We start from the raw sequence: 17469 nt of genomic DNA, 5'->3' as shown, positions 1-17469 counted from the left end.
AAATAGCTCTTGGATCAAAGGGAGAATTGAAAAAAAACTTTCAAAAATCTGTGGGATAAAGTGAAAGATATATTTAGAATACACTCATTATTAAAGAAATAAGACTAAACATAGGGTAATTTTGTACTTATTTTAAATTTATCCTGAGTATGAATTTAAGAAAAAAGAAAGAAATGTGTATAAGATTAGAAATAATATACATCAAGAAGATTAGAATAATTATATGCAACTGTGACATAATTGAAACTCTTGTATAAGAGGTTTTCCTAATAAAACATGTTATCAAAACTTCCCAAAAATGAAATTTTAATGTACAAATGGACATATATGATATTTAAAAGTTGGTAAATATAGCTTTTAAAAAATATTGGGCTTATGCCCTGACTGGCATGGCTCAGTGGTTTGGGCATCATCCTGCAAAGCGAATGGTTGCCAGTTCAGTTCCCAGTCAGGGCACAGGCCTGGGTTGTGGACCTGCTCCCTGGTTAGTAATGTGCAAGAGGCACATTGATGTTTCTCTCCCTCTCTTTCTCCCTTCCTTCCTCTGTCTCTAAAAATAAATAAATAAAATCTTAAAATATATGTATCAGGATCAAATAGTTCTACAACTGAGTTCTTGCTAGCATTAAAAAATAAGATGTTTAACTCTATGTAAATTATAACTTTAAAAAAGGAAAGGAAAAGGAATTCCAAATAATTCTGATACTGTTCCAGATGCTTCTGAAAAATGGAAGCCTTCTCAATTCATATGCATACAAATGTAATACTAACCTGTTAAGTGTACAAAAGAAAGCCATGAACCAATGTCATTTATGAATTTAGTTGAAAAAAGTGTAAGTGAAATCTTAGCAAATAAAGTCTAGCCAAATATAAAATCAATAATACAGTAAAATCCTTTTTCAGGAATGCTAAGAAAGATGTTTCCAGTATGAGGAAAGCTAATACATGATTTATTATATCAACAAATTGAGGAAAAAAAGTTATTCTATCCATAGACTATGAAATGGAACTTGATAAAATTAAACAACCATTTCCAATAACAAACAAACAAAATCAGAATAGTAATAGAAGGAACCAAAATATGTTAAGGGTTGTTTAGAATAACATTTGCTGTTAGTTTTTCGTAAGCAGTAAAATATTGAACCATTTTAATTGAAAACAGGAACAACATAGGCGTTCCTGCTGTAATCATTATTACAGCTTTGATTGGGAAGTCCAAGTGAATGCAGTTAAATGCAATAATAAAATAATTGGTATGGAAATAGAAAAAGAAGCAATAAAATGGTCATTTTCTCCCGATGATGCTGAAATCTAAGAGATTAATGTAAAAAATTAAGATTAGATGGATGGGTTTGGGGGGGTGAGCACACTGCTAGAAATAATATGATGAAAAAGAAGAGTGGCAGAGACTTCCCTTAACAAAAAATAAAGCATACTATAAAGCCACTGTAGTCAAATCAGTATTGTAATGACATAGAAATAGATTAGTGGACCAGAATAGAAAGTTCAGAAATAGTTTGTAATATATATCTCTGTGTATGTGTATATAATAAAAGTGGCATTTCATATCAATGAGAAAACAATAACTTATTTAATCAGTGGTACTAAAACTATTGTATATTCAGCTAGGGAGAAATAATAGCCTATTAAAAATGAAGCATAGATAAACTGAAAAATTTAAGTAATAAATTTTTCTTTCTTGTTAAATTTATTGGTTAATAAGGCCATATAGGTTTCAAGTGTACATTTTTGTGATACGTGATCTGTATATTGTTTGAGAAGGACAGGAGTTAGTTCTTCCCTAAATGTTTTGTAAAATTCACACGTGAAGCCATCGGTCCAGGGCTTTTGTGTACCGGGAGTTTTTTGATTACTGCTTCAATTTCATTAGTTCTTATTGGTCTGTTCAGGCTTTCTGCTTCTTCTTGATTCAGTTTTGGAAGATTATATGTTTTCAAAAATTTGTTCGTTTCATCTAGGTTGTCAAACTTCTTGTGATACAGTTGTTCATAATAATTTCTTACAATCCTTTGTATTTCTGTGGTATTGGTTGTGATTTCTCCTGTTTCATTTCTGATTTTATTTATTTGGGTCCTCTCTCTTTTATTATTGATGAGCCTTGTTAAAGGCTTGTCAGTTTTGTTTATCTTTTCAACGGACCAGCTCTTGGTTTTATTGATCTTTTGGATGTTTCTTTAGTCTCTATGTCATTCAATTCTGCTCTGATCTTGATGATTTCCTTCCTTCTACTCGCTCTGGGCTTTGTTGTTGTTCTAGTTCTTATAGCTGTAGGGTTAGATTTTTTATTAGAGCTTCTTCTATCCTTTTCAGGTAAGCCTGTATTGCTATGAACTTTCCTCTCAGGACTGCTTTCGCTATATTGCATAGGTTTTGGGTTGTTGTGTGTTCATTATCATTTGTTTCCAGAAACTTTTTTATTTCTTCCTTGCTGTCATTGTTAACCCATTCATTATTTCATATCCTGTTGTTCATTCTCCACGAGTTTGAATGTTTTTGAGTTCTTTTCCTTGAGATTGATTTCTAGTTTCAAGCCATTGTAATCTGAGAAGACGCTTGATATAATTACAATTTTCTTGAATTTGTTGAGGCTTGTTTTCTGTCCTGCCTTGGGGTCTATCTTTGAGAATGTTCCATGTGCACTTGAAAAGAATGTATATTTTGCTTCTCTGGGGTGAAAAGTTCTATATATATCAATTAAGTTCATTTGATCTAGAGTGTTTTTCAATGCCTCAATATCCTTGGTGTTTCTTTGCTTTGAAGATCTGTCCATTGTTCACAATGGGGTGTTAAAGTCCCCTACTATGAGTGTGTTGCCATTGATATATTTCTTGTAATCTTCCAAGAGTTTCCTTATGTATTTGGTTGCTCTTATGTTGGGTGCATTTATGTTACCAGGGTTATATCTTCTTGATGGATTGTTCCCTTAAGTATTATGAAATGTCCTCCTTTGTCTCTTTTTATGACCTTTGCTGTGAAATCTGTTTTGTCTGATATCAGTATTGCTATCTCAGCTTTTTTTTCATGTCCATTTGCTTAAAATATTTTTTCCAATCCCTTCACTTTCAGTCTGTGCAGATCTTTCATTCTAAGGTGGGTCTCTTGTAGACAGCATATATGTGGGTCATGCTTTCTAATCCATTCAACTACCCTATGTCTTTTAATTGGTGCATTTAATCCACTTACATTTAAGGTTATTATTGATAGGTACTTATTCATTGTCATTTTCTCCCTTTGTACTTGTGTTCCTCTGTCTCTCTCTGTTTCTTCATCTTCTTAAAGCAGACCCTTTAGCATCTCTTGCAATGCTGGTTTGGTGGAGATGTATTCTTTTAGCCTTCTTTTGTCTGGGAAACTCCTTATTTCATCTTCCATTTTGAATGAGAGCCTTGCTGAGTAGAGTAGTCTTAGTTGTATGCCTTTGTTTTTCATTGCTTGGAATATTTTTTGCCATTCCCTTCTGGCTTGTAGTGTTTCTGTTGAGAAATCTGATGATAGCCTTATCAGATCTCCCTTGTATGTTATTAGCTGTTTCTCTCTTCCTGCTTTTAGGATTCTCTCTTTGTCTTTCAATGTTGCCATTTTAATTATGATGTGTCTAGAAGTGGGCCAGTTGGGGTTCATCTTCATTGGGATCCTTTGTGCTTCCTGGACTTGCATGACTCTTTCTTTCATCCAGTTAGGGAAGTTTTCTATCATTAGTTTTTCAAAGAGGTTTTCTATCCTTTGCTCTTCTTCTCCTTCTGGAATTCCTATGATATGGATATTATTACGTTTCATGTTGTCCTGCAGCTGTCTTAAAACATCTTCATTCTTGTTCAGTATTTTTTCATTTTGTTGCACTCTCTGGGAATTTTTTTCTATGTTGTCCTCCAGCTCACTGATCTGATCTTCTGCTTCCTCTAGCCTGCTTTTAATTCCTTCTACTGTGTTCTTCAATTCAGAAATCGTATTCTTCATTTCCTCCTGGCTCTTATCGATGGCTTTTGTGTTCTTTTTCATGCTGGTGTAATTCTCAGTAAGTTCCTTGTAGTTCCCCTTGAGTTCCTTGTAGTTTCCCTGGAATTCTTTGTAGTTTTCTTTGAGCTCGCTGAGCTCATTGAGCTTCCCTATAATCCATGTTTTGAATTTCATGTCTGATAGTTTGCTTTCCTCTATTTCACTTAGCACTCTTTCTGGGGATTCCTCCTTTCCTTTCGTTGGGGGATTGTTTCTCTGTCTCACATTTTTGTGATTCTTCTTGTTTGTTGCTGCTTCTTATATTGATCTGCACTTCCTGGATCTGCCGTTGGTGGCACCAGATCGTGTACCAGTCTGGGCCTCCCCTAATGTTTGATAAACATTATGTGTGCATATTTGTGTATGTATGTAATGTCTTCTGTATTCTGCATTTGTAGATCAGCTGGTTGACTCTGTCATTAATTTGTTAATGATAAATATTTTGTTCTGCCTGAAACATAAGTAACAAATTTGATGATATTTGTTCAGGAAACATTTATTGTAATATTGTGAAATGTAAAAGAATGTAAAAGCATAGGCTAAGTATTGGGAATACAGCCTTGAGCCAAGCAGAGTCCCTGAACTCATAGAGTTTATATTGTGATGGTTAAAATACAGTATTCCCTCACTTGTTGCAGGTATTACGTTCTAGCCACCCCCCCCACGAAGTCGAAACCTTACATTTATTCTACACTCTTACACCTATGTAACTTTAACAGCATATGTGTACAGTACCACAAAATCCCGCGATATAGCGAAAAACATGCAATAAATAATTAAATATAATATTTTTAAAAATCCCGGGATACAGTGAGGCCATGATAAGTGAACTGTGATATAGAGAGGGACTACTGTAGTCAACAAACAGGTCTGACCTTCTTAACTTCCTGCCATTTAACCAAACATTGGCAATTCCAAAACTTGGGTAGCAATTCTGATGTTGCTAATTTTGTCCCCTGTGTAGCGTGTCAGTTTACTGTAACTATTTGAAGATTTCCAGGTCTACTATAAACAGTACACAACTAAAATTATAGAATATAGTTATTAAAGAATTTTTAAGAAGAAACAAAATGTTATAAATGTGACTGTTTTGAAACATCTTTGGGAAAGCTGTATTTACAAGATATGTAGCAGGTATTTATTTTTGGTTTAAAAAGGTGATTATTTACCTTACAGAAGAATTTTATCTAGGATTACTTTTAAAGAATTTTTTCTAGTACATTGCAAATTATTCAATTTACAAACATCCTACTTCCATAAAAACTGCTTCAAATTCTCATTAGAATTTATTTTATAAGTATGCAGCACTCTATTCTGAGTTTTAAAGAATAACAATAAATAATTAAAGATTGACATTTCATTTAACTTCATGTGAAATAACTTAAGATGCATCAGGATATAAATATAAATAATTAAAAACCAAAATATTATCATAAGTGGTCATAAATGTAAGTGTGGCAGGGTATAGGGTGGGACTTCTATTTTATAACCACCACCATGCCCAGTATTTTTTCATCAGGGTCATTAAAGAAAAGACAAAAAGGACCTTGTTAGCATAATAGAATCCAGTTATGCTTAAATTTTGGGAAGTATTAGGATGAGAAACATTTTTCTTGTAGATTTGTTAATTTTATAGGATGCCTAGTAGGGTGAGAACTGATGAAAAGAAAACTGGGTGAAACCAGTTGGAATCTAGGACACTAGGTGGTGAGCAGAAGGATCAAAAGGGTTAGGGGGTAGATGGGAGTAGAGAACAGGGAAGAAGCTAAGAGAGCCAAGGTATAATACTTCTTACCAGGTGTTCCTCTGAGGTAGACCCTGATAGCCAGGTATCTTGATAGAACAAATAACAGGTTTCTTTTTCTTACAAACTCCCAGTTTGTATGTTCACCATTGCTTAATTAGATTTTATTTTTGGCAGTCATTGTGCTTTTCAAATGTTAAAGTTATGATTATCTTAAGCATTAGGGTCATGATGGAGGAAAGCAGGTTAAAATTAGGACAGGTAGTTTTGCTATGGTGCGAAGTGTTCTTAAGATGAAGGACAATGTGAAAAGCCAGAAATCTGTCAGGCTCCACATGGTAGAGGAGTCTTCTGATGAACATTTCTCTTTTCCATACAGTTCCCACCAATAAACCTCCAGCAGCCACCTGATGCTTGCTGAAGAAAACCATCTAGCTGCAATTAAATATAAAGGCTTCAAGTTGCAGTGGGATTTGAGTTAACCAACTCAACTCATCCACACTAAATCATAATTGATAGGTAGTTCTTCCCAGGTTTGATAAGGGGGAAATAATGGTTGTCTGAAGTGGGAGAGTACCAGGAGGGGAGAAGCTAAAGAGATTTGAAAGGAGACAACCAAAGACTTCACAATTTTGCCTGAGATGGACCTGTGACCCTCATTTGGGCAAGGAAAAACAATCTGTCCAGAAGTCTTTCTGAATTACTGGTGTTTCTTTTCCACTTGGCACCATATGTGAACCATTTCTTTTAAAGCATATGCCAACTCATTTCAGAGGGAGCTTTGTTCTCAGATGATCCATTAATTGAGGTATCACTGCAGAAATTGGAACAAAATTCAATTTATATTGTAGAACTCCTTAGTGTAGTTCATTTTTCAATGCCCTGTCTCCTCCCCTTGCGCCTCCAAACACACTCTCTTCTCGTTGCCAGAGTAATTTCAGAAGATTCTATAACAAGTTCTCAGAGGCGCATTGTGCCATAACAAAGAATTCCAGCAGTGAGCTGTAGGTTCTGTCCTTCCCTTCTTTTCCGAGTGGAAGGCTGCCTTCATCACTCACTGATGGTAGAGGACAAGTTTCCCAAGCACTAGGAGCCCCAGCAAGAACTCATCATGCCAATCAAACCTGTTGGGTGGATATGTGGGCACGTGTTGAAGAACTTCTCTGGAAGAAGTATACATAACGTTGTTGTAAAGGGGATATGGGTGTGGGAAACTGGGAATAAAGTCCCCTAGGATTTGCTTGCTTTTCCAGTCTCCTAGGCAATGGATCCAGTGTTCCATGCTCTTTTGAATTATGGTTAGGGGATGTTTTTAAAGCTTTTTTTCTCTAACTTATTTTTATCTTAGTCGAGGGGATCCAGAAAACAATCATGGACCTTATTGATGAATTTAAAGATGACTTCCCTACCATCCTGAGATTATCACAGTCTAATCAGGTAATGTGATTTCATAACTGAAAAGCATTATAAAAAGTAGACTGTATTTTTAGTATCATACAAATTACTTAATGCTTGATTTTAAGATCAGTGTTTGAAGATTAGGAAAGTAATTTTACTTCAAAAAACAAATTTCAACTCTTATTTATTGGGAGAGATTGGAGACAAAGAATTTATGTAGGTAAATTAAGTTTAAAGATAGTCATTGTATTGTTAGATTGAAAATCTAAAACTCTTTCATAGCCACAGTTGCAATGTAGTTTACTTAAGATTTGCTTAATGTAAAATCAGAAAAATACCTAGATATATTTTCATTAAAATCTCTGGCAGTTAAATAAGTGAAAAAACTAACACATTAATTATAACAATGGAATGATAAGTATTGTTTCAGTGTGTGTTTTATGTGGAAAGAAGATAGTGATATAAATTTAAGAAACTATATATGTATATGTTTTAAACATCTGTTCCAAAAATGATTTGAAATATAAAATATTGGGATTAGAGGAAGGGTTAGGGAGAAATTTTGAAGATACATATGGTCAGGAAAAAAATAACATCATGTTTAGGGGACACATATGACCTACTTTACTCAAAAGTACACAGCTCTTAATGAAAAAGTGTTGTTTCATTCATTTTGACCACAATTGGGATGGAATATGTTGTGAAGTTGCATGGTACAATAACAAACTGCTTATCCAGAAATCAGACTTCTGGCAGTGTCAAATGTGAGAAACATAGTCAAAACCTGAAAGTAAACAAAAAAAGCACTGAGTAACATAGTAATCACAAAGTCTATATATTTCATTCCAGAGAAAGAGGTATTAGAGCTACCTTTAACCATTCATCCAGACACCCAGGCATCGAACGTTAACTTTACTATTGCATGGGACTGGGGAGAGGGAATATAGAGGTAAACATGACAGGATTCTTTCAGTCATTGAGCTTAATTTAATGGAGAACAAGTTATAAACAAATAATTGCCTTAGAATATGGTAAGAGGTATATCCAGTTTAGAGGAGTGAATGACTCTACCTTAAATGGTCAGAGAGAGCTTCATGGAGGAAGGATGCTTAAATTGAGTTTCAGAGGTATTATGAATAGGAGTTTTCAAGGTGAAGAAAGGGATGAAGTTTAGGATGAGGAGGAGAGAAGAATATTCCAAAGGCAGCAGAGTCAGACCAAAAAGTATGAAACAGCCTGTTTCCAGGTCTTGCGTCTAGACTTTGGGGAGGAGTGATATTGCAGTATAGTCATCTGGATGCCTAATAGTAAGATGGCATTCAGATGGTAGTAATCTAAGTAGGGTAGAGTAAACCTTAAAATATCCAGAGGGCAAGTTGGATTTTGTAATACCATATCTTAGACTTTGCATTCCTCTAATCTTGGTATAATGTCTTCTGAAACAGTGGAGAGATTTTGGGCTGTGCTCTGAAGTATTAAGGAAAGAGATGGTCAGGCAAACATGCTTGGTCTGGGATGTAACGTTGGCTGGCACACTAGTGGAAGTAATTATTGAGAGAGCTTTGGTGAATCCTAGGAAGCCAGAGACAGACCTGGAAAGCCCCACTGCCCCTTCCAGTTGTGATTTTCCCATCATTGCCAATATGAGAGAAACAGGGATTTGATTTAATCAAAAAAGTTGCAGGTTACTTTACAACTCCCTTCATCTCTCCTGACTCTCTGCATAGCCTCATTATCACTAGAGCCATGGATGCTTTCTAGTGAAATAGATTGAAATTCTGACCCTCAAAGAACTTTTCCTACTTCCAAAGCATCAAAGTCATTTACCTATAAGAACCTTACCCTACTCAGAGAAGAGTATAAATATAAACGTTTTTCATTTATCATTTTAAAAACACTTAACATTATTCTTCTTCCATCATTTACTGTGAAGAATGTGTTGCTGAGATTGGCAGGGAACCTAAATAATTAAGAGGATATGGTAACACATTGAAGTTATTTGCTCTTCAAAAATAAATCATCCAGAAAACAATGCTGATACTCCATTGTTAACTAGATTATTTTTAAAAGGTCAGATTGTAAATGCTGCAAGTTTTATTATTTCCACGATTCTCCATAGTTCCCAAACATACCAAAAGGGATGATTTTAAGAATACTTAGAGGGCTTTATTAATTGGATTATATTTCAGAACTCTAAGTTTTATGATTAGTGTTTAAATATTTTTGAAATCATTATTTTAGGCATTTATTTAGGAACAGGCCATCTTGCAAAAAAAAACAAAACACTGATGGGAATGATGGTGAAATTTTTATAGAGGAATCTACAAGACTGATGGCTATTACATAGTTCTTCATGACTAAAGATTTTGAAGGAAATATTTTTCCTGGGGCTGGGTAAAGTTAATTTTAGAATCTTGGCTTGAGGTTGTAGGTTCTGAGTCCTGTATGCTCCATTCCCTCCCTTCCAACCAGCGCAGAACTTAATACCCTCAGCATCCACTTCCTTTAGTAAAAAGTGAGTTTTTAAGATTTGCACTTGCAAGTTGCAGATGATTTCCATATGAAGCTATAAGGACTTAAAATAGTAAACGTTTAAATTTGAATGCATGAAAAATGCATACTATAATTGGAGAATTAAATTTTTTTAAATTCAGATGATCTTGAATGAGAGCAATCTTTTGTTGTAAATAGGGTCTATTTGTGGCTTATAATTATGAAAGATAATTATGTGTTTTATTCTGTAATTATTTTGAACTTAACTGTATACTAAAAAACTGGGAATTATAGACAGAACATACTAGAATCCATGCAAAATTTTGGATTTTTCTATCTGTTGATATACTTTTTCTGAATTCTCGATGCTTAAAAAAAAAGTAGGACAAGAACTACTGGGGAAGCACCAATAATGTCTGGAAATTATTTATATTGGTATTAAGGTTTCTAAATATAATGAGAGTAGGACTGCAACTAGAATGTTCTAGAATTCAATTTATTTATGTCTTCAGGAAGTTGTTTCTTGTGGGGCATTATCATTGTGAAAGTTACAAAGTTCACTGTGTACTGAAAACTTTCTTGGTGGTTTCTAATTTAATATTTTGTATATTTCTCTGATATTTCTCAATATTAACCTGTTATATTTTTTCTGATATTCTTCATGCATTCATTTTAACTTACATTTATAGAGCACCTACTGTGTGCCAGACATTATTCTAGGCACTGGGAAAAGATGAGTGAGCCAAATGGATATAAAACACTTGTCATAGAACTTAAATCCTAGTCAAGCAGAAAAACAATAAACAAGGAAAAAAACATGTTAATGGTAGGTCTTGAGGAGAAGCAAAAATACAGCGGAGAAGGGATATAAAGTAGGGGTAGGAATAGGGAGAACAATTGATGGTTAAGACCTTTGAGGGTCTTAGTAAGAAGGTGATTCTTGAATTAAGACTTGAAGCAAGTGAGGAAAAGAACCTTGGTATTTTTGAGAGATGAAATGGCACAGCTGGGACAAAGTCCCTGAGGTGGGAATATATCTAACACGTTTCAACAAGTAATGAGGAGGGAAGTGGAAATAAAAGATGAGGAGGCCAGAGAGGTAAAGAAAAGACAACCATTGTAGGGCCCTGAAAACCATATTGTCTGGACTTTGGCGTTTACACTGAGTGCACCAGGAAGCCACTGAAGCAGTTGAGCAGAAAAGCAAGATATGATCTAACATGTTTTCATTGTCGCTCTCTGGCTGATGTGTTGAGGAAAAGAATGATAACAGGCAAGGGCAAAAGCAGGGACTCTGCTGAGGAGGCTAATTTGCTAGTCTGGAGAAGAGATGCTGGTGATATAGAAATAAAATAGTCTGGGTATTGGAACTGGAACAGTGAGAAGTGGTCCAATTCTGGGACTATTCAGAGAAAAAAAATGAATAGGATTTGCTGACAGGCTGGCTTTATAGATGTAGGGTAGTGAGCTGATGTAATAGAAATTAGAGTTCAGCATTAAAACTGCTGATGATAGAGAAATGGGCATGGCTCTAGAAATAAATAAAAAGGGAAAGGATATATGCCGAAAGAATGTAGCTCAGATAGAGAAATCTGGAGCGGATTCTTGAACCAATCTGATTAACTAATACTAAGTTTCTTTTGGTAAATGGTCTTTAAGTACCTTTGTGTGTCTCTGAGGTACTGATGGTGGTTGGGGGTTGGAATTTCTTTTCTGACATTTAGTGATAAGGTCAGATGAAGATAATGATGACAAAAAGAATCATCTAAACTTGCATATGTTGCAAACAATTCGAGGATGATTAATTAGGCCAAGAGTAAAAAAATAAATAAATGAACAGAGGGAAAAGAAATGAGGACTTCTTAATTTGGAGTCAACATTTAAATTTACACACATAGTTTGGCAAGAAAATATATAGCATAGATAATAGACAAAAAGAAAAAATGAATAGCTCAATAAAAGGGGAAAATGTTTTATTAAAATTTTTTTCTATTGGAGCTAATTTTTAAAGTAACTAATTGGACTCATCAACTTAAACCAGTGACATTTTTTTTTTAAAAGAATACTGTCTCATTCTGCATCTAAAAGAATATAAATAGCCGGTCCTCTGCTGTCACTTTCATATTCCCAGAGACAGGAAGAACCACCAAACAACCCCAATCCTCTGATTTGGTTTCTGATACTGTTCTTAAAAGCAGTAACAGTCTTCTTGGGAACAAGTTGATTCCATGTTTTGTGGCAGAGAAAGTGAAGCTGGTTAGAAACATTTTGTTATCAGAAGTAATTCTTTCAGAGGCATCCAAGAAAGTATCAAAAAAAAAGAAAGCTTTAAAAACTGAAAGGAAGCACAGTCATTAAATAGGAACCATCTGAACATTAAAGAAAACAAAGATGTTAATTAGGAACAGGTAAGTCTGTTGGATAAAGCCGTGAATTCATGATGAACTAAAATGAGAAAGATAATAAAAGTGCACTAAAGCATTAATAATACACGCTTGAATTTAAAAAAATATTTGTATATAATAAATGCTATATTTTGCCCAACAAAAATTACGTGAACCTTATAAGAGAGATTTGATTAACTGATTATCAATTACAAATAAATCTTATTTTTCTGCAGAGATTAAAATTTAGAAAGACAATTTTGTAAAAGAGAGGAAAGTTGAGTGGATCAATCTAGTATAGTGTTTAGGGGAATTAATCAAGATTAGTTAATAGAAATACAGGTTGGCCATTGAACACAGGCCAACATGTAAAGATCACCAAGATTTTGTAAATCAACTTATAAAATAAGGAGAGGAAAACTGTAGAACATTAATGTCTTGCAACTGCAAACATGAAGGGTCCCTAAGACACTGAATGACCACACAGAGGAGGTTTCAGTAAAGGTGGAACTGCACATACCCCACTCCATTTGCCTTGCACTGTGGCCCTCACCTTATGGTTATAAATTGTAATTTGAGGAAGCACAGTAAATTGTAATCAGAAGCAAAACAAAACTTATACTAGCTGCTCCACCTTGAGGAGGAGTTGGGAGAAAGAATCAGTGCAGTGTGGGGGAGGGGAAATATTTTCCTTTAGCCCTCTTGAGTTCTTATGGCTGGACTAATGATAAAATTGGCACAATTGGCACAATTGCTATGCATACAGATCATAAGTGATACTCAGAGAAATGATTGATGCAGGTAGCTTTTTACACCTTTTAGACAAACAATAAATTTGTGAAGAATTAACAGGATGAAGGAACTTAGGTTTGGGTGCTCATTAGGAATCTAAGCAAAGTTTGGGCGTGGGGAGTGAATTAGTAAAAAGAAAAAACAACAAGATTTGTTTATGCGCATTTCTCAGCCCTGAATTCCCTAACTGTGGTGATAAGGATGTCTCTTATAGACTCCAGATGAAGGCATAGACCTTTCACATAGGAGAATTATCTCCTGCTTTTAGGGTAGCAGAGAGAGAGAGAGGTCTGAGTTCTTCTTGCATTAGCAGTTTCTTAAGTAACTTCAATTCAAAATAAACAACATGCCATTGTGGGATATTTTGGGGTGGCCTGTTCTGGGCCCTGACAGGAGCAAAGCATAAGGTCACAAGAGAAACTGATCTAGATACTGCAGACAATGTGGTTTCTCTCCCCCGGTTTGGGTATGCTTGCAGCCAGGGTAGATAATAATATCAAGTGATTGCACCTCATATTATTTTGCTACCATATAACTGCTTGTAAAGATTGCTCTGTTCTAAAATAGCTTGGCAAATGGACATGAAAAAATAAAGCTGGGTAAGCCAAAGTCATACCAGACAAAATAGACTTCAAAACAAAGGCCATAACAAGAGACAAAGAAGGTCACTATATAATACTTAAGGGAGTTGTCCAGCAAAAGTATATAACCCTTGTAAACATACGAGGCCATTTCAAAAAAAGTTCAGTTACTGTTAATATAATGAGAATGGTTTGCGCAACATCAATGTAACCTGGCAGCCAAGGAGAGTGGACTGAAATGCACAAGCATGAACAATGATGACTTCACTGTAGTATTCAGTGGGGGCAGTAGATGCCAATGAGTGAGCATGTGTACTATGGGGCCATTACATTCAAAATGACTGAGTGAGTAGAGCAACAAATCTGCATCAAATGTTGTGTTAGGTTTGAACATACCTCCTTGGAAACTATTTGGATGATTCAGAAGACCGTAGCTATGGGCAACTAGTGATTGGTGGCTTCATCATGACAACACGCCTGCTCATGCATCATGTCTCATGCAGAGTTCTTTTTTGTGAAACATTAAGCCACCCAGGTGACTCAGTCCCCCTACCACCCAGATTTGGTGCCCTGTGACTTCTGACTTTTCCCAAAACTAAAATCACCTTTGAAAGGGAAAAGATTTCAGATCATCGATAAGATTCAGAAAAATATGAAAAGACAGCTGATGGCTATTAGGAGAGCTGTGTGAGGTCCCAAGGTTCCTACTTTAAAGGAGACTGAGGTATCTTTGTCCTATGTACAATTTTTCTTGTATCTTTCATCTTATTCAATAAATGTCTCTATTTTTCACATTACATGGCTGGATATCTTCTGGACAGACTTCATATATGCACCCAACATAGGAAGACCTAAATATATAATGAAAATCTTGCAAGACTTTAAGAAGGAGATTGACGGCAACACAGTCATTGTAGGGGATTTTAACATCCCATTGTCAATAATGAATAGGTCATCCAAACAAAAAATTAACAAGGATATTGAACAATACCCTAGATCAAATGGATTTAATTGATATTTATAGAGCATATCATTCCAAAGAAGCAAAATATACATTCTTTTCAAAAGCACATGGACCACTTTCAAAGATAGATCACATGGCAGGACACAAAACCAGCCTCAACAACTTCAAGAAAATTGAAATCATATCAAACAACTTCTCAAATCACAATGAGTTGAAACTAGAAACCAAGCACAAGGAAAAACCCTCAAAAACATTCAAATACATGGAGACTGAATAGCATGTTATTAAATAATGAATGGGTTAACAATGAAATCAAGGAAGAAATTTTTAAAAGTACCTGGAAACAAATGAAAATGAATACACAACAACCGAAAACCTATGGGACAAGTGAAGTCGGTCCTGAAAAGGAAGCTTATAGCAATGCAGGCCTACCTAAAGAAGATAGCAAACAACCTAACCCTACATCTAAAAGAACTAGAGGAACGACAACAAACAAAGTCCAGAGTTGATAGAAGGAAGGAAGTAATCAAGATCAGAGCAGAATTAAATGACATAGAGACTTAAAAACAGTTCAAAGGATCAATGAATCCAGGAGCTGGTTCTTTAAAAAGAGAAACAAAATTGACAAACTTTAACTGGATCCATCAAGAAAAAAAGAGAGGGAACCCAAATAAATAAAATCAGTAATGAAAAAGAAGTAGCAACCAATACCACAGAAATACAAAGGATTGTAAGAAATTACTATGAAGATAGTAAGAAATTGGACAACTTGGGCAAAATTGATAAATTTCTAGAAACATAAGTCTTCCAAAACTGAATCAAGAAGCAGAAAGCCTGAATAGACTGATTAACAACTATCAAAATCGAAACAGTGATCAAAAAACTCCCAGTACACAAAAGCCCAGGACCAGACGCCTTCACAGGAGAATTTTACCAAACGTTCAAAGAACTAACTGCTATCCTTCTCAAACTATTCCAAAAACTTCAAGAAGAGGGAAGACTCCCAAAGTCTTTTTATGAGGCCAGTATTATCCTATTCCAAAACCAGCTGTAAAGACACAACGAAGAAAAAAAGTTGCAGGCCAATATCTCTGATGAACATAGATGCTAAAATCCTCAACAAAATATTGGCAATCTGGACCCAGCAATACATTTAAAAGATCATACATCATGAACAAGTGGGATTTATCTCAGGGATGCAAGGATGGTACAATATTTGCAAATCAATAAACAATACACCACAAAAAAAAAATGAAGGACAAAAACCACATGATCACATCAATAGATGCTGAAAAACCATTTGATAAAATCCAGCACCAATTTATGATAAAAAGTACTCAGCAAAGTGGGCTACTATCAACATCATACTCAATGGGCAAAAACTAAAAGCTTTTCTCTTAAGATCAGGAACAAGATAGGGTGTCTGCTTTTACCACTCTTATTCAACATAGTACTGGAAGTTCTAGCCACAGCCATCAGACAAGAAGAAATAAAAGGCATCCAAATTGGAAAGGAGGAAGTAAAACTGTCATTATTTGCAGATGATCTGATAGTGTATAGGCTGCACCAAAAAACTACTCAACCTAATAAGTGAATTTGGCAAATTCAGAAATAGATAGCATTTGCCAGTATTCAGAAATCATGGCATTTTTGTACATCAGCAATGAACTATCAGAAAGAGAAACTAGGGGAAAAATCCCATTTACTATAACAACAAGAAAAATAAAGTACCTAGGAATAAACTTAACCAAGGAGGTAAAAGACCAGTACTCAGAGAACTATAGAACACTGAAGAAAGAAGTTAAGGAAGATACAAATAAATGGAAGCATATACTGCGTTCGGGGAGTAGAAGAATTAACATCATTAAAATGTCCATACTACCCAAAGCAATCTATAGATTTAATGCAATTCCTATTAAAATACCAATGGCATATTTCACTGATGTAGAACAAATAGTCCAAAAGTTTATATGGAACCAAAAAGACCCTGAATAGCCACAGCAGTCTTGAGAAAGAAGAACAAAGTAGGAGGAATCACAAGGCCACTATAATCAAAACAGTGTGGTACTGGCATAAGAACAGACACATAGAACAATGGAACAGAATAGAGAGCACAGAAATAAACCAGTGTCTCTATGATTAATTAATATTTGACAAAAGGGGCATCAGCATACAATGGAATAAAAATAGCCTCTTCAATAAATGATATTGGAAGAACTGGACTGGACATGCAAAAAGAAAAAGAAACTGGACCACCACCTCACACCATACAGCAGAATAAACTCCAAATGGATAAAAGACTTAAATGTAAGTCATGATACCATAGAAGTCCTAGCAGAAAACATACACAGTAAAATTTCAGATATCCCACATAGTAATAATTTTGCCAATATATCTCCTAGGGCAAGGGAAATACAGGAAAAAAATAAATAAGTGGAACTACTTCAAATTAAAAAGCTTCTGCACAGCTGAAGAAACCATCATCAAAATGAAAAGGGAACCAGCTGTATGGGAGAACATCTTTTTCAATGAGACATTGGACAAGGGTTTAATCTCCAAAATATATAAAGAACTCATATGGCTCAACACCAGGAAGACAAACAACCCAATTAAAAAATGGGCAAGAGACCTGAACAGACACTTCTCTGAGGAAGACATACAGATGGCCCATAAACATATAAAAGATGCTCAACAACACTAGCCATCAGAGAAATGTAAACTAAAACCACAATGAGATACCACCTCACACTGATCAGAATGGCCATCATCAACAAATCAACAAACACAAGTGCTGGTGAGGATGTGGAGAAAGGGGAACCCTAATGCACTGTTGGTGGGAATGCAGACTGGTGCAGCCACTGTGGAAAACAGTATGGAATTTCCTAAAAAAATAAAAAATGGAACTGCCTTTTGACTCAGCAATTCCACTGCTGGGAATATACCTTTTGAATCCTGAAACACCAATTCAGAAGAACCTATGCACCCCTATGTTCATAGCAGCACTATTTACAAAAGCCAAGTGCTGGGAACAGCCTAAGTACCGTACCCATCAGTAAATGACTGGAATAAGAAACTATGGTACATTTCGTCGGCAGC

The 17469-nt window shown here is 35.3% G+C and overlaps 1 protein-coding gene across 1 annotated transcript in view; it reads left to right on the top strand.

Moving 5' to 3' along the window:
- Positions 1 to 17469, top strand: part of SPATA9 (spermatogenesis associated 9) — a 46137-nt gene that overhangs the window by 4964 nt on the left and 23704 nt on the right. The window contains exon 2 of the mRNA XM_090276508.1: positions 7110 to 7198. Within this exon, the coding sequence (XP_090132634.1) occupies positions 7133 to 7198 (66 nt within the window). The 5' untranslated portion in view covers positions 7110 to 7132. The remainder of the gene's footprint in view (positions 1 to 7109; positions 7199 to 17469) is intronic.

The sequence above is a fragment of the Furipterus horrens genome, unplaced genomic scaffold (genome assembly GCF_987537825.1).
Source record: "Furipterus horrens unplaced genomic scaffold, mFurHor1.1.pri manual_scaffold_5, whole genome shotgun sequence".
NCBI classification, from domain to species: Eukaryota; Metazoa; Chordata; class Mammalia; order Chiroptera; family Furipteridae; genus Furipterus; species Furipterus horrens.
Note: the sequence above shows the minus strand (reverse complement) of the source record. Positions and strands in the feature narration are given on the sequence as shown.